At 42.4% G+C, this 19,471-nt stretch overlaps 1 protein-coding gene across 1 annotated transcript in view; it reads left to right on the forward strand.

The window, feature by feature from the left end:
- The window catches only part of nxn (nucleoredoxin), a gene marked incomplete at its 5' end in the record, with an annotated part of 54,535 nt that continues 35,064 nt past the window's right edge, over window positions 1-19,471 (forward strand). The window contains one exon of the mRNA XM_079225433.1: window positions 1-309. Coding sequence (XP_079081559.1) covers window positions 1-309 — 309 coding nt within the window. The remainder of the gene's footprint in view (window positions 310-19,471) is intronic.

Raw genomic sequence — 19,471 nt, forward strand, 5'->3', positions numbered from 1 at the left:
ATGTCGGAGTTCCTGGTGAGTCTACTCGGGGAGCGGCTCGTCAACAGCGAGAAAGCCGAGGTGGACGTGCAGTCGCTGGGCACCAAGCTCTCCCTGGTCGGGCTCTTCTTCGGATGCAGCCTGAACGCCCCGTGCAAGCAGTTCAACGGAAGCCTGGGCGAGTTTTATAGCAGGTTCAAAAAGGCGTCCGAACACAAGGACAAATTGGAAATCGTCTTCATCTCGTCCGATCAGGACCAGAAACACTGGCAGGACTTTTTGCAGGAGATGCCATGGCCTGCGTTACCTTTCAAAGACCGACACAAAAAGGTAAGAGGGGCTGTGGTGATGAAGAGCAGCGGTGCTTCTGCTCTGAAGAGGGCTGCCTGTGTTTAGTGAGCTGGAAATCCGTGAGGAAGAGCCCGTGTCTGCTCCTTCTGCCGGTGCACAGGTGTACGAGGTTTATTGTGGGTCCTTAAATTAGTTTCCTTACATCATCACCATCTTTATAATCAGGTTCCATCAAATCTGACTTTAATTATATTGACTTCTGTCTCCTTAAAATACACCAAATCTAGTTATTGGAAACACACACACACACATTCAGAAAATCTAATTTAATAAAGACAGGGGGGAAAAAAGAAAAAGCCACAGCCAGTGGAAAATTAAAAGGATCTGTGAAATGTCAGTACTGTTGGCCAAGACTTATGAGCAATTTAATGATACATTATTTTCCAGAAAAAATATTTCACCCTTTTTAATAATAACAGTTGCAGCTGTGAAGAAAGCTTTTGTCCTTTTTTGTTCATGACTTCCTTTTTTAATCAAGATAATCTAAATGTGGCAGACCAGACATTCCTAACTTATCAGGAAATGGAAAGAGAGACTTAATATACTTTTGATCTCTCCACTGACTAACATTTCTGTTCAAGGAATCTTTATTGGCACATACTATTTCAGCTAAATGTCTCAGAGCACTGGTATTTGTGCATACAACATTATCCTTGTGCCCAGTGGTGGCCTTTTATTTTTGCCATCATCTCATTTATAGCTTTTACTGGTCATACAACAATGCAGTGCTTGGAATATTTCTTGTTCAGTCCTTTGCTTTGTCCAACTTATGAAGTATATTTATTTTTGTGAATCATGAGGCAGCTTGAATTTTATTTCTGTAATATTTAGTTTGAAAATGTAGTATAAATACTATAGCTTTACAGTGGAAATAAACAGAAAATGTAGTTTTTATTTTTTTCCAGTTGTCACTATATTATCAAATTGCGTCATTTATATTGTCATACATTTGACTGTAATCTAATATTATGATTGAGTTTTAAATGTAAGACAATTATTGCTAGTTTCTTTTGTTCATGGCAAAAACTGCTCCACAAAAACAGAAAATCACACACAAACATAACTTGTGCAAAATATGGAAAAAAATATATATGGTAGAGGTTTCCTTTACTAGTTAGTAAGTAATATTTGCAGCTGCATAAACATGAGGTCTTTTCAAATAGGAAGCACTTCCATGTTCCATACATTTTGTGTATGTGTGCGTGCTGCAGGAAGTCTGTGGGCATTCCCAGTGTTCTGTCTGCAGCACAGGTCTCTTTCTCTTTCTCTAAATCTAAATGTAGGTGCAGATGAGGAATCAACAAAGTCAGATTGTTTTTTACATCGTATCCGTCATGCATGTCGGTGAATGCTGATTTTTATTTGCAAATTTAAATGGATCGCTATGGATTCAAAATTGCCCCCAAAAAATTAGAGGATTTTGACTCCTTGCTTTTTAAGCTTGATTCTGCTTTTAGGAGAAAATATACCTTTCTCATGTCGTACAGTATGTGTTACAAACCATAGTGGCCTCAAATGTTTTAGCAGCCCACATCTGGTCTTTAACAGTCTGCATTTTGTCAGAACGGATGCATGTTCTTCAGACTGGCCACGTTTAGCCAATTCAACCCTAACTGCTCTTTGTGTCGGTGAGGCATGACTCGGACTGCATCATTGTCTTGTAAATTCTTTCAGATTGCCAATGATGATTTCCGTTGCGCCTCATAATGAAGTCCAGGCAGGAATGGGGGGGGGGGGTTGTCTTGTTGGCGTCTGGGGCGGAGCACGTCCATCGCCACAGATTCGATTATGTGCAGCATTATTGTGTTTTTCTAACTGCTGGTGGAGAATGTCTGTGGCATCAACATAACCATTGTTCATGCTCTTGTTGGTGGTCTATTGGCTGTCTCGGCCTTATGAGAGTACAGCAACACTGTTGTGTATCTGTGTTTTTGCAGAGGCGCACAGTTCTGGTCCAGTCTGGGCTTCCTCTAGCCTCTCGGCCTATTCTCTCTCATCATCGCAACACAGCAGTGGAAGCGCGTGTGAGCATCAGCAGGAACACTATTTTATAAATGTGAGAGGCGTGCACAGCGTGGTGTTACACCTCATCATCCACTAGTTCATGTATGATTTATGCATGTTGGCATTTTAATTATATTATAATGGTACATGTATGTATGCTGGGATTTGCGCATTTATTCATACTGCGGCCTTTAACCTGTCCAAATGGTTGGTGTTTATATTTTTAATGGTAATTCAGCTGGTTGAGTTCATTTTTTCCCCACTAGATATTGTTTGTTTGATTAGTTGTAGTGCATATTACTGCAACAATTACTCAATCAACAGAAAATGAATTGGCAACTATTGTGATTGATTGTAAGATCTACACATTTTTTAGACGGTAATGCCAAATATGTGCTTGTTACAGCTTCTTAGATGTGATGATTAGATGCATTTCTGTGTCATGCATGATAGGAAAGTTAATATTGTTGGGTTTTGGACTGTTTGTGGAATAAAACAAGCAATGTGACTACATCAGAATTAGGCTGTTGGGAATTTGTTAGATATTGGTCACCATTTTCTGACAATAATGGATCGCCAATTTAAAACATGAATATAATGAACGTATTTGTCAGTTGCAGCCCTAATTCATTGCCTATTGTGTGTGGATGTGTGTCTTGGTAGAGAGGAGAGAGAGAGAGAGAGAGAGAGAGAGAGAGAGAGAGGAGAGAGAGAGGAGAGAGAGAGAGAGAGAGAGAGAGAGAGAGCGAGAGAGAGAGAGAGAGAGAGAGAGAGAGAGAGAGAGAGAGATGAGAGAGAGAGAGAGGAGAGAGGAGAGAGAGAGAGAGAGAGAGAGAGAGAGAGAGAGAGAGAGAGAGAGGAAGAAGTCTTGCCTGAACGTGAACTTAACGGTCAGGAAGAGGATCCAATGTGTGTGCGCACCATCGTCGGACCTAATTGCTGACTGATGTTGACTCGGTGGACGGCCTTGTTGATGTTGCTGGTCTACAGAGACTAAGTGGCCCTCTCGCCTCTCCTCTCGGGGCTCTATTTGACTTGGTGCAAGCCGAGCTCATCCCCCGAAGGGTGCACTTTCTCTTTCAGATCCTCGCCGCCCACCTGACAATCTCCGACTCTACCTCCACCCCTCTACCCTGTACTGACTCGGCTATATCTCACTGGAGGCTGTCCGCCTTTTCTTTTTCCTGTTGCAGAAAATGTGTATTTAATCAAGAGGGGGATGATATTCTTGATTAAATACAGATTGAAAGGAAAGTCTGGTGTTGTTAACTTAAAGTCGAGGCCTATCTTTATTCAATCTGTCCTCAGAAAAGGGTGAAATTGTTTGTGTACTTCTCTGATTTTATAGCCCACTGGATTTAAATTAGTTTATTTCCTCATGTGCGTGTCTGACTGCTTAACGGAGTGGATCATGTTAGTAGTCTTTCTTAGTTGATATTTTCTATTCTGAAGGTGGTGTCACTCTTGAAGCCAGGCCCTGCTTCTGAACAGCAGAGAGGATATCCACAAATATGTCTCCAGGAATCCTCGAATGGCATGTTCTCAGCGAGTGGACGTCTGCTTGTTGTCCAGGGTCGGCCCAGCTGTCTGGCAAGCTTGGCTTGCTGGCAATGCCTTACATGGACTTGTGCAGCAGGAGGGAGAGAGAGTTCTATGTAAATCAATTAAAGCCTTGGCCAACGCGATGTGAAAACCCAACTTGACTAAAGCGGGGAGAACGAGCTGAGACCCTGCCAGAGCTGATCCTGCAGGAGTCGGAAGGGGGGAGGATCACATCCCGGGGAGAGAAAGGCCTCTTGTTTGAGTCCTCCTGGTCGGCGGTTCATGCCCGGTAGCGGCAGGACGGCCGCTCACTTGGCCCGCAGCCCGGGGCCGAGGGTGTAAGGGTCTTCAGAGAGGGGCTGAGGACGTCTTTCATCAATAGGTCACTGATCTGCTGAAAACTGCCCAGCCCATTATCGCTCCTTGCACTGCGACAGCAGAAACGGCTTGAAAAGGAACCCAGACTGTTTTATCTGCAGGTGGTGATTCCCTCTTCTTGATCTGTCCAAGTTGCTTTTGGTTTCTGTGGGTCTGTAACATTTAGATGTTTCTTTTTCTTCTTTCACTCGCACAGTGTGGGTTAATAACGTCAAGAGAATGTAACATTTAGTCTGTAATTGAGAGCTTTAGAAATGTAATTGTAGGATTCGGAGAGGATGTGTTCGTCACCAGTCTCTGCTCGGCATGCCGGTGCTGCAGCCCGTGGGAGAAGACGTCAGTGAGATATCAAACTGAGGTCTTTAAGATCACCAGGTTGGCAGTAGAGATGTCTCATCATGATACGGTATTATATGGATTCTTTGGACATGGTTACACTATTTGTATTTTACAAAATCTGCAGTGATACAATTTTGATTCAATTCAGGGAGCTGCGATCGATTTTACACTATCATTTGTCCATTTAATACACTCAGTTACATATACTGTATCACCTCACAAAAAGCAACTAGAATATGATTCGGCAATCGTATTACTGGCTCTGTGAGAAGGAGGTGCACTTGGAACGTCATGGTGACGCAGACGTGCATCTTGATGATGGGAATCAATGTTTTCTCTATACCTCGATTATATTAAATCTATTTTTCGATCCGGATCGATGTATTGTTAGGCAGGTAGCAAAAACATTTTTGACTGCTCCCTAACAGTACGTCTAACCATAATTCACAGATGTTTGAAAGTAAATTTGTATAAAACATTGTAAAAACCTGCAGAATGCATTAGATCTAAAGACAGTGTCTTTGCATTGGGGCGGTCAACTAAGGGTGATGTAGGCAGATGCAGCAGGCATGCATTGGACATCACATCCAGTAGATGAGGGTCGTCTAACGTGGCCTACTCCTCCACACAAAGCTGTGAACCTCTTTTAGATTCCCAACTCTGATCAAAGTACGGAGGCTTTAAGTAGCCTAATCTGAAGTTGGCTGTGGGGACTCAAGAGAAAATACGATAATCCTTACTTCAAGGCATTTGACCCTGGCAGATAAAATGACTAATGAAGAGCACTTAACCTAAAGTTTCATATTGTTTAATTACCCCTCAGAAACATGTAATCAGTACTCTATTCCATTTACTTTTCATTTACAATATCTTTAACATGAGCACAGATCTATTTCCTTTTCAAATTGCCAAACTACATTGCTCAGGTCAACAATACTTAGACGCCTTATATATAGGCAAAGGAAGTTCTGCGTGTTGGCATAACAACAAACTAGATAATACCTCTTACTGTTCAAATTGCATAATATGGTGTCTTCATTTCAAAGCAAAAAAGTACAGGAAATGCCACAGACATTTATCAGGCATTTAACTGATTCAGATTTTATTTTTTCCCTTCCTTTTAAAAGCTGATTGGCCATTTGCAATGTTTTATGTTTTGTTTCACTTGTCGTGAAATATATAACACTTTAGCGCCAACGGTGTATCAACCTCGGCCAACCAAGGTGTGATATAAACACATGTAGCGTTGAAATGCCACGGCTTTTGCAATTACGAGCATTCATACATTCTATTGGGTTTAGTGTCAGCTGACCTTGTAGAAACCCTGACTCTGGCTGGAAGTGTGCATGCCTGGTTGCAGTGCTGTACTTTAACGTGTCTCCATTGTCCTGCAGCTGTGAGGCCTTGTTGCTGTGCGCCATGTTTGACAAGAGCTTATGTAAAGAATGTGGACAGACACCTGCTCCACTGAAGCCATTCAGGGCCAGAGGGCATGGCAACGGTGTGTGCTTGAGAGGGCTCGGGATACTTGGCAATGCCAACTGTTACATCTCACACCACCAAGCTTGTGTTACCGTCTTCTCTCACTGCCCATTGTGTCCTCTTTATTGGGAGAGATGTAATATTATGAGAGGCCACAATAGAGATCTCGTCAGAGGTGAAGTTCGGATGCTCACGTTACCCAAGTGAAAGTTTCGGGAACAGTCGCACTGTGTGTCTGGTAAAAACCCACTCCCGGTTGCAACTCTATCTGTTTTCACTTCCGTTATCTACTCGTCAGAAGACAACACACAATAGCTGTAAGGCTTCGACCTCCGTCTGCGGTCCGTGGACCCCTGAAACGATACTCTGGGATTGAGTTTTCCTCTTTGTCCCCCGAGTTCTCCAGCTGGACTGTGGTTTTCAGTCAGGACTTTCCAAAGCGGAGTGACATTAAAGATAATGGACATGGCTAATGTGCTCACCGCAAAGTCTGCAGTAGCTCTCGATGAGAATAACAGATGATTCCCCATGACATTCACCATGACATTACCCCAAACCATCCCGTTTGCCACATACTCGCCAGTCAAATCATCCAGCAAAAAGTTCAACATTCGATCGCTTGGTATTCATTTTGGACTCTACTGATGACAGGAAAGCAGCTCAGACCAAGCTTCTTTCCATGGAAAAAAAGCAGCTGTTTGTTACTTCAATTCATAAATCCACCATCATCTGCCATGTGTTTCTTTCTTTCTTTTATAATGCTACTACGGCCTTATCCGGGAGGTTTGCTCGTCCTTTTTCTCTGAGCTGAGAACCCGTCACGGACGGGTTGTTGTGCCTGGACCCTCCCCCACTCAATCCTCCGATCTCTAATTGCCCCACACCGCAGCTCAGCAGCCCCTTCCAACATAATAACAGCATAGCCGCCCCAGGGGCATCCTGCCATCCAGAGCTGTCTTTCCTCTTCCTTTTGTTATCTCTCCTAGATTGAATGTTGGCTCTTTGTGATTGCCCAGTTTTCCCCCCTCATCACCAGCACTGATCATATTTCTTAAGCTAGATAAAAAGACACAGCGCTTCGGTCCGTCACTGAAAATGTTCATCTTTATCTCTGACAGTTGATGAAACGATCTCCTTCAGGATATCACAACGCTGTATCAGTGAGTGGCAGCGTTGATTTGATGTAAATGTATTCATTGTATGAACATTTCTGGCGTGACAAGTTTCCCCTTGGACGATAACCCCTTCCCTTCCATGTGAGCAGGATAGCCCCCACACTCACTGGGGCGTTTCCATCCAAGTGTAAGTGCTCCTGCAGCTCCCGTCTGAAAAGAAGCTCGCCATACAAAGAGACTCACTGTCTCGGCGTGTAGCATGGCACACTGACACCGGCCCCGCTGTCTTGCCTACAGTTTAGCGGGCATGTAGCGAGGGGACTTTTATCTAGCAGCTGACAAGCAGTAGCTTGATTTCTTGAGTGCAAAGCTGTTATTTGTTATGCTTCCTTAATAACCGGGTTGTTGTGCTTGATTACACTTACATAATGTACATTGGCGATTCCCAACCACTAACCCAGGTTGTACCGCTGCAGTTGTGGAAAGACGGCGGAGGAGTTCAACTAATTAAAAACAGAAGACATATTGACAAGTTTGTGTTTTGGAGGAAATTAAGCATTGGATTACAAACTGGTGTGATGAAAGCAATGAATAAACCATTGAAATTTGGCTAAAAGTAAGGCATGAATCATTGAAATGGTTGGCTAGATATAATGAATAAATAGATGAAAAAGTTAGCTAATAGTAATGTTGGGTGTTGGACCCAAAATACAACATTCCATCTCAGCGTTTTTACGCCGTAACGCGCTATGCATGGACATCTTTAAAAATATTTTTTGTTCGTTTAAAAAAAATAGCAGATGGTCACAGTGAGAAAAAATAAATACTTTTCAATCATTCATTTTTATGCATCAAGATGAATCGATAATAATTGTATAATCACATCGTAGCCCTCTGAATTGGATTTGAATCGTGAGGTGCCTAGAGATTAGCATCCCTACTGGGGACCACTGGTGTACATTAACTGCTGTGCTGTGATGTGAGGGTGGAACATGGATAAAGACGGAGGAAAATAAGGTGGTAGTCCCTCCATCAAGCTCAGAGTATTTCTGTGGAGAAAATGCTCCACTCTGCTCTGATGGGCTCTGTGGGCAGCCCACATCTTCTATGATTAAACGGGGTAGATGCAATGTGGCGACGCAGTGTATCTTATTTATTGTCTGCCACTGTAACCACATTGTGGGATTTTAATTTTGTGTATTTTTTTCTTCTTCAAATACCGAAACATTTATCACAGTATACTGTATGTAGATGAAGATCATCTGGCTTTCATTTGTTGTTGTTTTTCAACCCATCCTAAGCCTTATAATAAGCAAGACTGTGGAAAATGAAAGTTGTAAATAGCATAAGTGGTTAGGGATGAAGAGTATTAAAGCTGTGATATCTTCAGTATCAGACTACAGTGGTCAAGAAGGTAAACACGCATATTTCCCAAAACGTTGAGCTATTCCTATAATGAAGTATTGACAGTAGATCTGTCTCGTGTTTGCAATATGCCAAGTCTGTCACAACCTGTCAGCATGCACATACACTCACACACACCCACCAACCCCAGTCACTCAGCAACAGTTAGACTGAAGGTGTTCACTGAGAACCAGAGGAAACTGAACAATATTAAAATCCAGAATAGCACTTTGTCACAGTTTTTTTTGACAGCTCAATAACACTTGCACCAAGATTCCACTGGGAGTTCAGGCCAAGTCTCTTCTTCTTTTTTATTTGAACTTGCTTATTCGCATATGTATGCTTTTTTGACTCAAGGCATACATGTAAAGTAAATGTACACGAAAACACAGTGCTCAGTTTACATAATTCAGATCAGTTGGTTCTAACTGCAGCTTGATCCTCACTTTGCTCCTAGGCAGATGCCACATTTACAGTAAGCTGTTAATCTCAACCGGACAGCGAGTCAGCTGAGGCTACATCATGTCTGAAAGGTCACAGACAGCGTCCATAATATCCAAGTCACTCTTAGTTTTCATGGCTTAGCATAGGAGCAAGTTGTGGGTTTTAACAGTTGCTGAAAGAACCACGAATGTATAGGTAAGCATCCTCAAAAGTACTTTTTGTCGGAGCTCAGCAATTCAACGAGCTGTGTAGCTAATCTAAATGCTAAATTGGCATGTTGTGTGAAGTAAAAGTAGAGAAACATTGAGGGGAGTCTGGCCTGAGCAGATCTCATGGCCTGTAGTTTGCTCATTATATTTAACCAGAGTCACTTGGAATCATTTCCAGGCGCGCCCATCCCCTGCTCCTCCAGGAGATTGCACACAAACAAGCATTCTTGAATTTGTATTTGTATTTTAATTATTAATCTAAATATTCGAAACAGTCTGCAGCCAGGTTCACTGAGTTTAGCGCGCCGCTGTTATTTGACACCAATGCAACAGCTCGCTCTCCACATAATTGCACATTATATATATGTGTGTGTGTGTGTGTGTGTGTGTGTCCGGTGATTCTTTAGAATACATTTGTGAGCTTTTACTCAAGGTCACTGGTGGGTAAGATAATCTGGAAAACTAATAATGTTGCTGCAGGGTTGATTCATGCTGGGGTATTTTCAGGAACATTGACAATATGAAGCGGACTCTTTTGTTAGCAGGCTACAAACTATTTACTAGCATGAAAGCCTGTTGCGAAGTACCGTGGTAATTAATAGGTGCAGACTTGCCTGCCTTGTTAGTGACTGTATGTAATAATAAGAGTTATTTCATTGTTGGCAATTCAAGCATTTGTAGATTCCATATGTGATTAAAGCATCTTTCTAAATATTAAAAAAATGTAAGTTGTTTGGGCTTTTTATTTTTTTGTTGTAGAAAAAATGAAGCCACCATGTAGTACAATGACAACAATAATAATAATCTTTTTTGACGCTACCTTTTGGGGGCGCTATGTCTGTAAATTTCCCAATTCTGCAAATATTATCTTCAACAGTAACATTTCCGGCATCTGTGAAGTGAAATATTGTTGGAATACTTAAACCTGCTGAAAAGTTAAGGACATAATTAATTAAGAATAAAATAAAAATGGATATTTGCGAGTATTGACACATGCAAAAAAATAAACATTGGCATCATGATGCGATGAAGTGAGCAAACGATTAAATATTTACACATCCACGACACATGGAGCTAGGAGTCTTTTTTTCCCGCTCTGTTTTATTCCCCACCGATTTCCCTTTGGCTGCTAAATTCTCCACTGGGTTCACCAGCTAGTTGCTGACTTTGTATCACTTGGCTTTTCGATTTTCCAACAACACTGATAAGAGACATGGGAGGGAAAGAAAATAATTAAGATAAGCTAGAAGGCTCTGAGCTGGGGCGGGACTGCAGAGTTGGGTGATCTACGGGTTTGTTGTTTCAAGCGGTACCATTCACAATAAATGTTGTCATTGGGTCCATGCGATCAATGTTTGTAGGGAAATACCAATTAGTGATTGTTTTAAATAATTACAATACTTGGAGGCTGCTTTCTAAAATCTGCTCTCCACAGAACCGGCCTTTTTTTACAGTAGTTCTCCAGAATGTAGTGAGTGTTGAAGTCTGGCTTGTTTGTTCACTTCAGCTTCAGCAAGTAAAGTAAACAAGCACACAACTTGACCTTGCTGCTGAGAAACACACAGAGTCTGTGTAACATACCAGAGCAACAGGCCAGAGGATTCACTAATGGTCGTCCATATGGAGTTCTTGGCAATGTTGCTGACTGTAATGGGGACTAGTTAGAGGGACTAGTTAGAGGGACTAGTTAGAGGGACGACTCAATGAAAGGCTGGATAACAATAACCATGACGGGAAGCAAGCGTGTCGCGGGAGGTGCTGATTATCTGAGTGCGAGGGATTGCACACAGAGTGAAGAAGTAGCTTTGGATATTATTCAAGTGGGTAGGCCTGTTTTCTGTCTTCTGAGGCGCGCTTGTCTTCAGGTGTCACATCCCATTTTGAAATCAACTCCGTCATGTCTTCAATAAAAAACACAGCCGCACGCATTCCACACATATTCCAGCTTGTGTAGTTTCAATAAGGAGTGTGTTCGCCTCACACAAATCATCACATGCTTTAAGTCGTTGAGCGAGCGGACCCCCTGCTGAGCTGCTCTCTGGCTTAGCTCTGCCTCTATGTTGGGGGCTAATCGCTGTTTTGATTCGTCTTTTTTTTTTTTTGACCCAATCTGTTTGCACGGACCGCCGATCCTGCGGCCATGTTGAATGAAAGGGTTTATCAGCTTAAGCCTGTTGTAAGGAGCACGAGAGGTCTCATCTTTTCACTGTGGAACGAGAGCGGCCCTCGGACACAAGTGTCCAGGCAATTAGAGACGCCGGGGCCTCAAAGGGAGATTACTGGCACGCAGAGTTGTGGCCGGCGTCTTTCTAGTCCTGAGCATTGTGTTCACTCTGGTGTTGAGACACGATGCTCGGTGCTGTTTCCTCAAAGGGCAGCAGAGGAGATAACCGAACGCAGTCGGGGCAGATTCTTTGGATGCAACCTCAAATTATAGACTTCAGTGCTGTAAATAGTTTTCCCACAGACTGATGACAACTGGTGGGTTTGCGTTCTAATATAGTAGCAGTATCCACGCTTTCAGAGGAGGAATTTCCTCTTTGTTTAGTTTTTAGACTTTTGGCATCATTTACGTTCGGTTGCTATTGTAATGTGAATATATTTTGTTTGTTATCTTTGGTTTCAGCCTCCATCACGCCTGGTTTTGTTTGGCAACATCACATCAAGGTAGCATTGTAGAGCAGTTTGCATGCTAGAGTGTAAGGAGCCTCGAGGTGCCAAATTAAAGAAACACTGTCACCGATTTGTGTGGATAAAGGTCCTTTTTAAGGGACTTTTCTGTATTCCCTTATTCCACGAGCCAAAACGACCTCCAAATAATATCTGGTTAGGAATTTGAAGGAATTTGATGAAGCTACAGATGTTGACTTCATCTGAGTGTGCTTTTAATCCAGTGTGCTACTTTGCTCAATGGTAAGTAAGCCTGACAGTCGTATTAGAAACGGTCGTTACCTCAGGTTCAACGATACATAAAGCGAGACGACATCACTTTACCGCTCTGTTTAACATCTCTATATTGGACTATATAGATCAGGTTGCACATCAGGGGCAAAGACTGCAGAACTGAAATAACTTTAATTTGTGAGGTATTTGATTTTCTGGATTAGCAGAAGCAGATGTTCCCATCTGGCTATGTTAGTCATACAAAGTTTCTCAGTTGATTTACGATAGTAATATTCTATATTAAGTGAGTTAAACATGTCCACTTCTAAGGTTAAGCCATTTAAAAAATAATAAATGTTGCATCAGTATTATGACTCAATCCAACAACCTCACTGAAGGGAAAACACAATATATATATGTTCAGTTTACACCCACACATGTCGCTTTCTATGAATTCCATAATGACCTCCAGTTTTATTACTTTCATTATATGTGACTAACTTTTTTTTTGAAAAAAAAAGAAGCTTGCTAAAAGATGTGATGCTGGCATGCAAATATAATGTCACGTTGCTGCTATGCACATTAGCAATATAATTAGCAATATCCAAAATATTGTCTTCACCGGGAGACCAACAGATTAAGTTTGTCTAGTTTTTCAAGACGTGAACAGGACTTAACGCTAAGGTTTTATGGTTTCCTCCTCTGAAGGAAATGAACTATTAGAAAACAAACCGGCTTTAAAGGGAGACCCTGCTGATGTGACTTGTAGCCTCTCGGGTGTTAAATTGAGTCCGGAGACCGTGCGAGCTTAAGGAGTGGGTAAACACAGACAAAATACCCAACCCTCCCTCTGCGCCACAGTTCACCAGTATGTCACTCGCCACCTGCTCATTTGACAGCACTGCTGCTTTTGGAAGCAGCAGGTGTGCTCTTCAAGTCTAGTGGTAGCGGGTTCCGATCCGACAACCCCGGTCTGTGTGCTGTGTCAGTAAGCCGGCTTTCTCTAAGGTGGACTATATAGTACGCCGGGATCATTAAGTGTGGCCGCATCAGTAGCCAAGTGTTTGTGTGCACACAGTCCCCCATAGACGCTGATGAACTGAAGCAGAAAGATGAAGGTTTCATGTCAGGAATGTCTGTGTCTTTGTGCCAAGTCCTATACCTTTTCCCCTTCTCCCTTTTTCATCTATCATATAATTATGGCGTGCAGCAAGAGCTGGAGGTATGTACCATGTTTTTAAAAGGGTGAAAGGGAGGGAATACAACTAAAGAATTAGTTTTGCGATTTCTTTTTCTTCCGGTATGAATGAAACCAGGCTCTAAAAATATAAAAGGTGACACCCAAACCAGGAGGCCCAGTTTTTGACCCATGCGTCTTTCTCAAGAGTGCAAAGAGGAGCTCGCTGCAGCTGAAAAGCCGACATGTGGAATAATTTCTCTCCTGTCTGCCGAGTGGCCAAACCCCCTTGAGAAACAAAGGCATCTCCATCACTTCATCGCTTCCCTTCAACGCTTTGTTGCTCCAGGTGTCTTAGCAGTCGAGATGAACTGCAGATAGAAACCTCGTGCAAAGATACAGTTTGAAAAGAGGAATAAAAAAAAGAAATAGCCTGAACTTTCTGCAAGGCTGCTATAATTCTCACAGGGGCTTTATGAAACTCTGCTTTCCCTCAGTTGGACTTCTTTAAGCTTGAGAGGCTGAGCGAGTGCGAGGAATCCTCTTAACTTTGCTATGGCGGGAGAGAAAAAAATCTGGGGCAGAATCCACCAGTGGGGTGGAGATATGCTCATAATGTATACTGTAATTATGCTCTCTAATTACTGGCATCAGAGCATAATCACAAAATATGAAAGCAGTTTCACATCACACACTAACGGGCTATTATTATTGATTTTGTTTTCTTCTGTTTTTAAAGGCATTCCAACAAGGCAGAGCTGAAGGACGTGACGGTTTGAAGTACAGAACAATGTATAACGCTTTGCAAGTAAAATGTGGGACTGACTGTACATTCTCTTGCTTTCTAGGCCTCATTTTAACATGTTCTTCCTTCATTTCTGTCTCAGAAAGTGAAAGCGGAGCCAAGTTAAAAACCTGGCATGGCCTCAAAGCTCCGAATAATTCCGTGGAAAGCAGAGTTTTTGGACAGAGATAACAGATTGCTTTTCTTTTGTGGCTGGGTATTTGCAGGTCTTTGGGTGTGCCACACACTGCCCTGGAATATTAGGTAATAACACACTGGGGTTTCTCAAGTGTGACCACTTTGAACACGAGTCTGCTGGTATCAGAGCAGTGCCGTGAACCTTGACGAAACGAAGCAAGGCGTCTCTTATATTGAGTCTGATATTCATTCATTAAGAGTCAGGTGAGACCTAGTCTGTGGCTCAGTTAGTTCTTATGTATCGCTTGAAGGGTGGTCTTTTTTTCTCTTTTTTTCTCCTCATTTATCCCTTCAGCTTCCCTTCCGTTGTCAGACCCTAGAGTTATTTGGGCCTTGAAAGCCATTCCTGCTGTCCTAGAATCATCATTTAATCAGGCTGTTTCCTCTTCATTGATGGTTCCTGCTTCACGGTGTCTCCCACAGGACGTCAGACTAAGCCACGAGCGTCCGATACATCCCTGCAACCTTTTTTTGTTTTTCCTTTTTAGCTGAAAGACAGCGATGAAAAGAAGGTTGGAAATGGTGCATTTTTAATGATCCATTTCCACCATCTTTGAATTGCAGCCATTGCGTGTCATAATATTCCATGTAAAATTCCTCATATTACCATGCTTTTGATGTTCATTCAGACTCTGCTTTGATATCACCGGGCTGTGATTGGGAATGCAACTTCTGATTTGTGTGCAGTATTTACGCCAAACAATAGCACTGCTCATTTAAACAAACATCCAGATAGCACTTTATCTGAATAATAGAAATGTGTTAGTCACGGTCCGGTTGTATAGATGCCAGAGGGAAATGTGCTGGTGGTTTGGGGGATTTAGTGATTCAGTCAATGTGTTAGTTCAGTTTGTGTACTTGGCATCAGGTTTACAGACGGGGGGGACAAGAAACAAGAGCGAGGCTTCATCCACGATCCTGAGCCCGCTCTCGTGTTTGCCAGTGGTGGAGTGTGAGCAGCTGGAGGAGGATGCCAGCATGATGACTGAAATAATTACTGCAGTATGCTGGCTTGGTCAACACTGTTCAGCTGCAGCTGTTTCTTTTGCCGTTGAAAGAATTTCAAAGGATGTAATGTAGCTTCAAGATTATTATTTTTTAGCACGGGGAGTCAAAACTACCTAACGGGGTTTTGCTGGTCTGTGGTGCCATTCTGGAAAGTAAATATACTTGACGTTTAATGGTCAGAGTCTATGACCCGAAGTCGGAGCTGACACTTAAGTGCGGACAGGACCACTTCGGAGATTTATTATCAACCTGATGGGCTTGGATGCACACTTATGTGCTCACACCGTTTCGCAATGTTGTTTTTTTATAGACTACACCCCCGCGGCAGTGTCCTCTTCCTCCCAACACAAAGGAGAGCAGGACGAGCAAACTGGGTCAGCTTTCTCTCTATTTATGACATGTTTGTGTTTTTCTTTTCTCCTGGCGATGACCCTCTCCTCACTGGTGTTTAAACATTTGGATGTTTTGTTTCTGCAGAGGTGCAGAGGTGTAAAAAGCTCCCATAGCAGCTTTTAAACTATTATGAATCCTTAAAGCCCCTGAAAACGTGGTTCCAAAAATATTTTTCATCACATAAATAATCATGGCTAAATACAAAACTAAGTTTGGAGTAAAGAACATCCTCTGTTCTCATAAGGAGTGTCTGGGCTTGGTTTGAGCGTGTTTTATTGACGATGGCCCGGCAATAAAAGCAAACAACCCAACAACTGTCATCCCATTTATATTCAAATCGGTGCATGGAAGTTTGTAATGTCCGCTTTTCCCACCTGAGCCCAGTCCACTTAGAAACCAGTAAGAAGAGCTAAAAAAGAACAAAACAGAAATATATTGTGTGAAATAATCACTATATTTGGCAAAAAAAATGTGTGTGGTCATATACCTTGTCGTTTATAGTAATAATCTGGTTGTGTAATATGTTTTTAGGGCCTTTTTTAATGTGTAATAACAACAGAATTTGCAACAATTTTAATGCAAGCTCATATTCCTCGTTCATGGCCCCAGCTCAAGGTATTTATTATAATTGCATTCACAGACATGGTGGCTGTCTGTGACTACCTCTCAGCAACATCCTCCTGTCCAGCCCTTTCCCAGATGAGCAGCACTCTGTCATCTTCGCCTGCCAAACGCAGCCGCTGAAAAATGGGAACACTCCAATCACTTTGGTCAAAATTATGCTAAACGGCCGCATTGCCAATCCTCATGATCCGGATATATTTTATGCTCGACACATTTTTGTGATTGCCCATCTTCATACGTTTTCCTGAGCACAGGATGATGGAGCTGTGAACAGGAAAGTAATTTCAGTGATCATGAGACTTGTGCATGAGTGAGCAGACCTGTATCTAACAGTTTCCTGTTATTCATCAGGGAGGCCAGAGTTTCAAGTTTGTTTCCAGTGTGTGCCACTCTTCCTGCACACTTTCTCAGGCTCGAACAATAGTCCCCTCGTCGCTGGCCCCTCGTAATCCTCTTTACCACCCCCCCTCCCTTTCCTCTGTATAACTTCTCAGCTCCCTCCAAAGGCCAGGCTCCCCACGGTGTTGTCAACATCGACCAATCATGCTGAGATCTGCTGCAACTTTAAACGTTTGGAAATACTGCAAAGCTGACTTTTAAAACCTTTTTGATATTTAACTGAAACGTGTAGGAACATGAGATGTAGTGTATAAACTGGAGTGTAGTATATTTTTTTTTTGGTTCACGTTGTTTTCTTTGCGCAGCTTGCACATCTGACAGCTGATCAAGACCATAGAAATTGCCCAATCCATCCCAGTGTTTTTTAGTTTAGTTTTTTTTGTGCCTTTTTTTTTTTTTTTTTTTTAATTATTTTTGATGTCTTACGGCAGCAAGATGGCTTCAGGATGCAGTATGTTTGCCATGCATTGTTCATCATCTGCTTTGATATCATACTCTGTGGTCTCTGTGCCCAGATTTCATGTGGAACAGAAAGTCACAAGTTGCTGGAAAAGTATTTAGTCCTATTCCTTCTTTTTGTTGCCTTTGTTCGAATAAAGTGAATGCCGGTTTCTTTTACGGCATGCATTCCATCTGTGTTTGCATGACTCAACAGAAATACTCTTGTGGTTTATTGGTCCAGAGGCACGTCAAGGTTAAGCATCTCAGTATAGTTGAGGCTTCTTATCACACAGGGGGGTCTGTTGATCTTTTTATTTTTCCTTGCAAATGAGCAGACCTCTCCTCCAGTTGAAACTCTGCCCTGTCTTATCGCTGAAGAGATTATTTCAGCTTGATTAAAAATGTAATTATTCACCCATGTATCCCTTTTATGCATCAAACAGCCTTTTTGCTTCAATGGAATGGCAAGTGACTGGTGGTAATTGTAGATCAAGGCCAGCTGGAGGGACTGGGGGGGGCTGGCGCTAAGGCTTTGGTGGCCGGCTGCCCCTGAACCACCGATGTGCTGCTGCCCGTGGTGTGAACAAAAAAATGGTGCCGCTTCTGAAGTCAAACCCTCCTCGCAGTGGCCGTGGTGGTTTTCCCCCATGCCAGCCGTACAAGGGCTGCTCTTTTCATTCCAGTGCTCACAAGAAGTGATTCCTGCCCTCTGCCCAGGGCCGCCATAAGCGTCAGTGTCAATCAAGTTGAGTGAGAGCGAGTGCTGGAGGAGGGCATGAAAGGCAGTGACACTCCAGAAATCCACTTCAAACTAACAATTAGAGCATGCTGATGCATGGGCCTGATAGGCTTTTATGGGGATATTTGGAGGTAGCCTCGCTGTTGAGATGGTATTAATTATTAGCAGGTTTTAAGGTGCTGCGAGGGAAATCCATTTAGCTTTTCCAGGTGATGCAGAGGAAGTAGTTTCAGTCTGTGGATATGTGTGGGTTTGGAAGTAGTAGGCGAATGTAAACGGTGTTCTTCCTGAGTACTGGAGCGGCGCCTCATCAACTACCACAATGCTGCTCAATATATGCAAAGCCGTCTCTTGACAGGGCTTGTTAAGCATCAATATACACTCCTGCTCCAGAGATTTATTTCAATATGGGCCATTACCGTGGATAAAGTCCCCGCTCTGCTCACCCCCTTTGTGACTTCCCTTAAAGGAGCCACAGCCCCAATTCTCTTTACAACCAAACAATCCAGCGTTGTCACTGTTATGGTCAGTTCATAAACTACTTTGGAATGAGGGAGATGACATGCTGTTAAACATTAAACCACAGGCTAACGCAAAGAATGGCTGGAATATCAAGTTTCAACATTCAGCGGAAGGGAAAACATGACTGTATGTGCAAAACAGAGCGCTCACACGCAGAAGGAAAATATACATTAATTTGACATCAAAATCTGTGTGTGTGTGTGTGTGTGTGTGTGTCAAACTGATCATCTTTACAAAATATGTGGATGGTAGTGTCCATGTTTGGCTGCAGAGGTTTTACTAAGGAGCTCTTGAATCAGCAGGTAGCCTTAAACAAGCAGTGAAACTCAATTCAAACAATTTGATGTGCTTATACCATGCAATATTATTTTTTTCCTTCATATAAAGAATACATTATTGATGATTGAACAGCATCATATAGAAATACAGAAAACAGGAGCTGTTTGTCTTCTGTTTCCACTAGTCTCTTCAAAGTATCTTTTTTTTTTTCTTTCTCCTCCAAAAAAGACGCCTTTAGACATATTAGTACCATGAAAGGGATCTTTGACTGGGATGTCGGCTTCATTTTTCCCTCCTCTAAAGCTGTAGTCTGTGCTGCTCATCCTGGCCTAATTGAACACAACACTGCAGCTGTTTGGAATGAATCAAATAAACCCTATAGATGTTAGGTTTTTCGCAGAAAATGCAGAGAAAGGAGACACAGACGTGTAGAAGTATAGAGGGCCTTTAGGGTTTCCCAATTAGGAAAATAGGCTGTGGTTTTAAGCCGATCTACTGTATATCTGCAACTTGTTGGACAAAACTGTCTGCAAACAGATGGATGGTTTGAAGGTTAAGATATGTATAAAAGTCAGCGTTTTCTCCCTCATACATTATGTTAACTTCTCCCTTTTTTTTTTTCACAAACCGTCCACTCCAAGTCAAAAGGGCTATGTAACTCTCAAGGATGGACGCAGCTGTAGAAAATAGATGCTCTCATAATGAATGCAACTCTGATTGCAATTTGACTAAAACAGGAAATCATCTTCAGGCTGCAGATCTTTGTTGCTAAGGGAC

Source organism: Taurulus bubalis, assembly GCF_910589615.1.
Source record: "Taurulus bubalis genome assembly, chromosome: 10".
NCBI lineage: Eukaryota > Metazoa > Chordata > Actinopteri > Perciformes > Cottidae > Taurulus > Taurulus bubalis.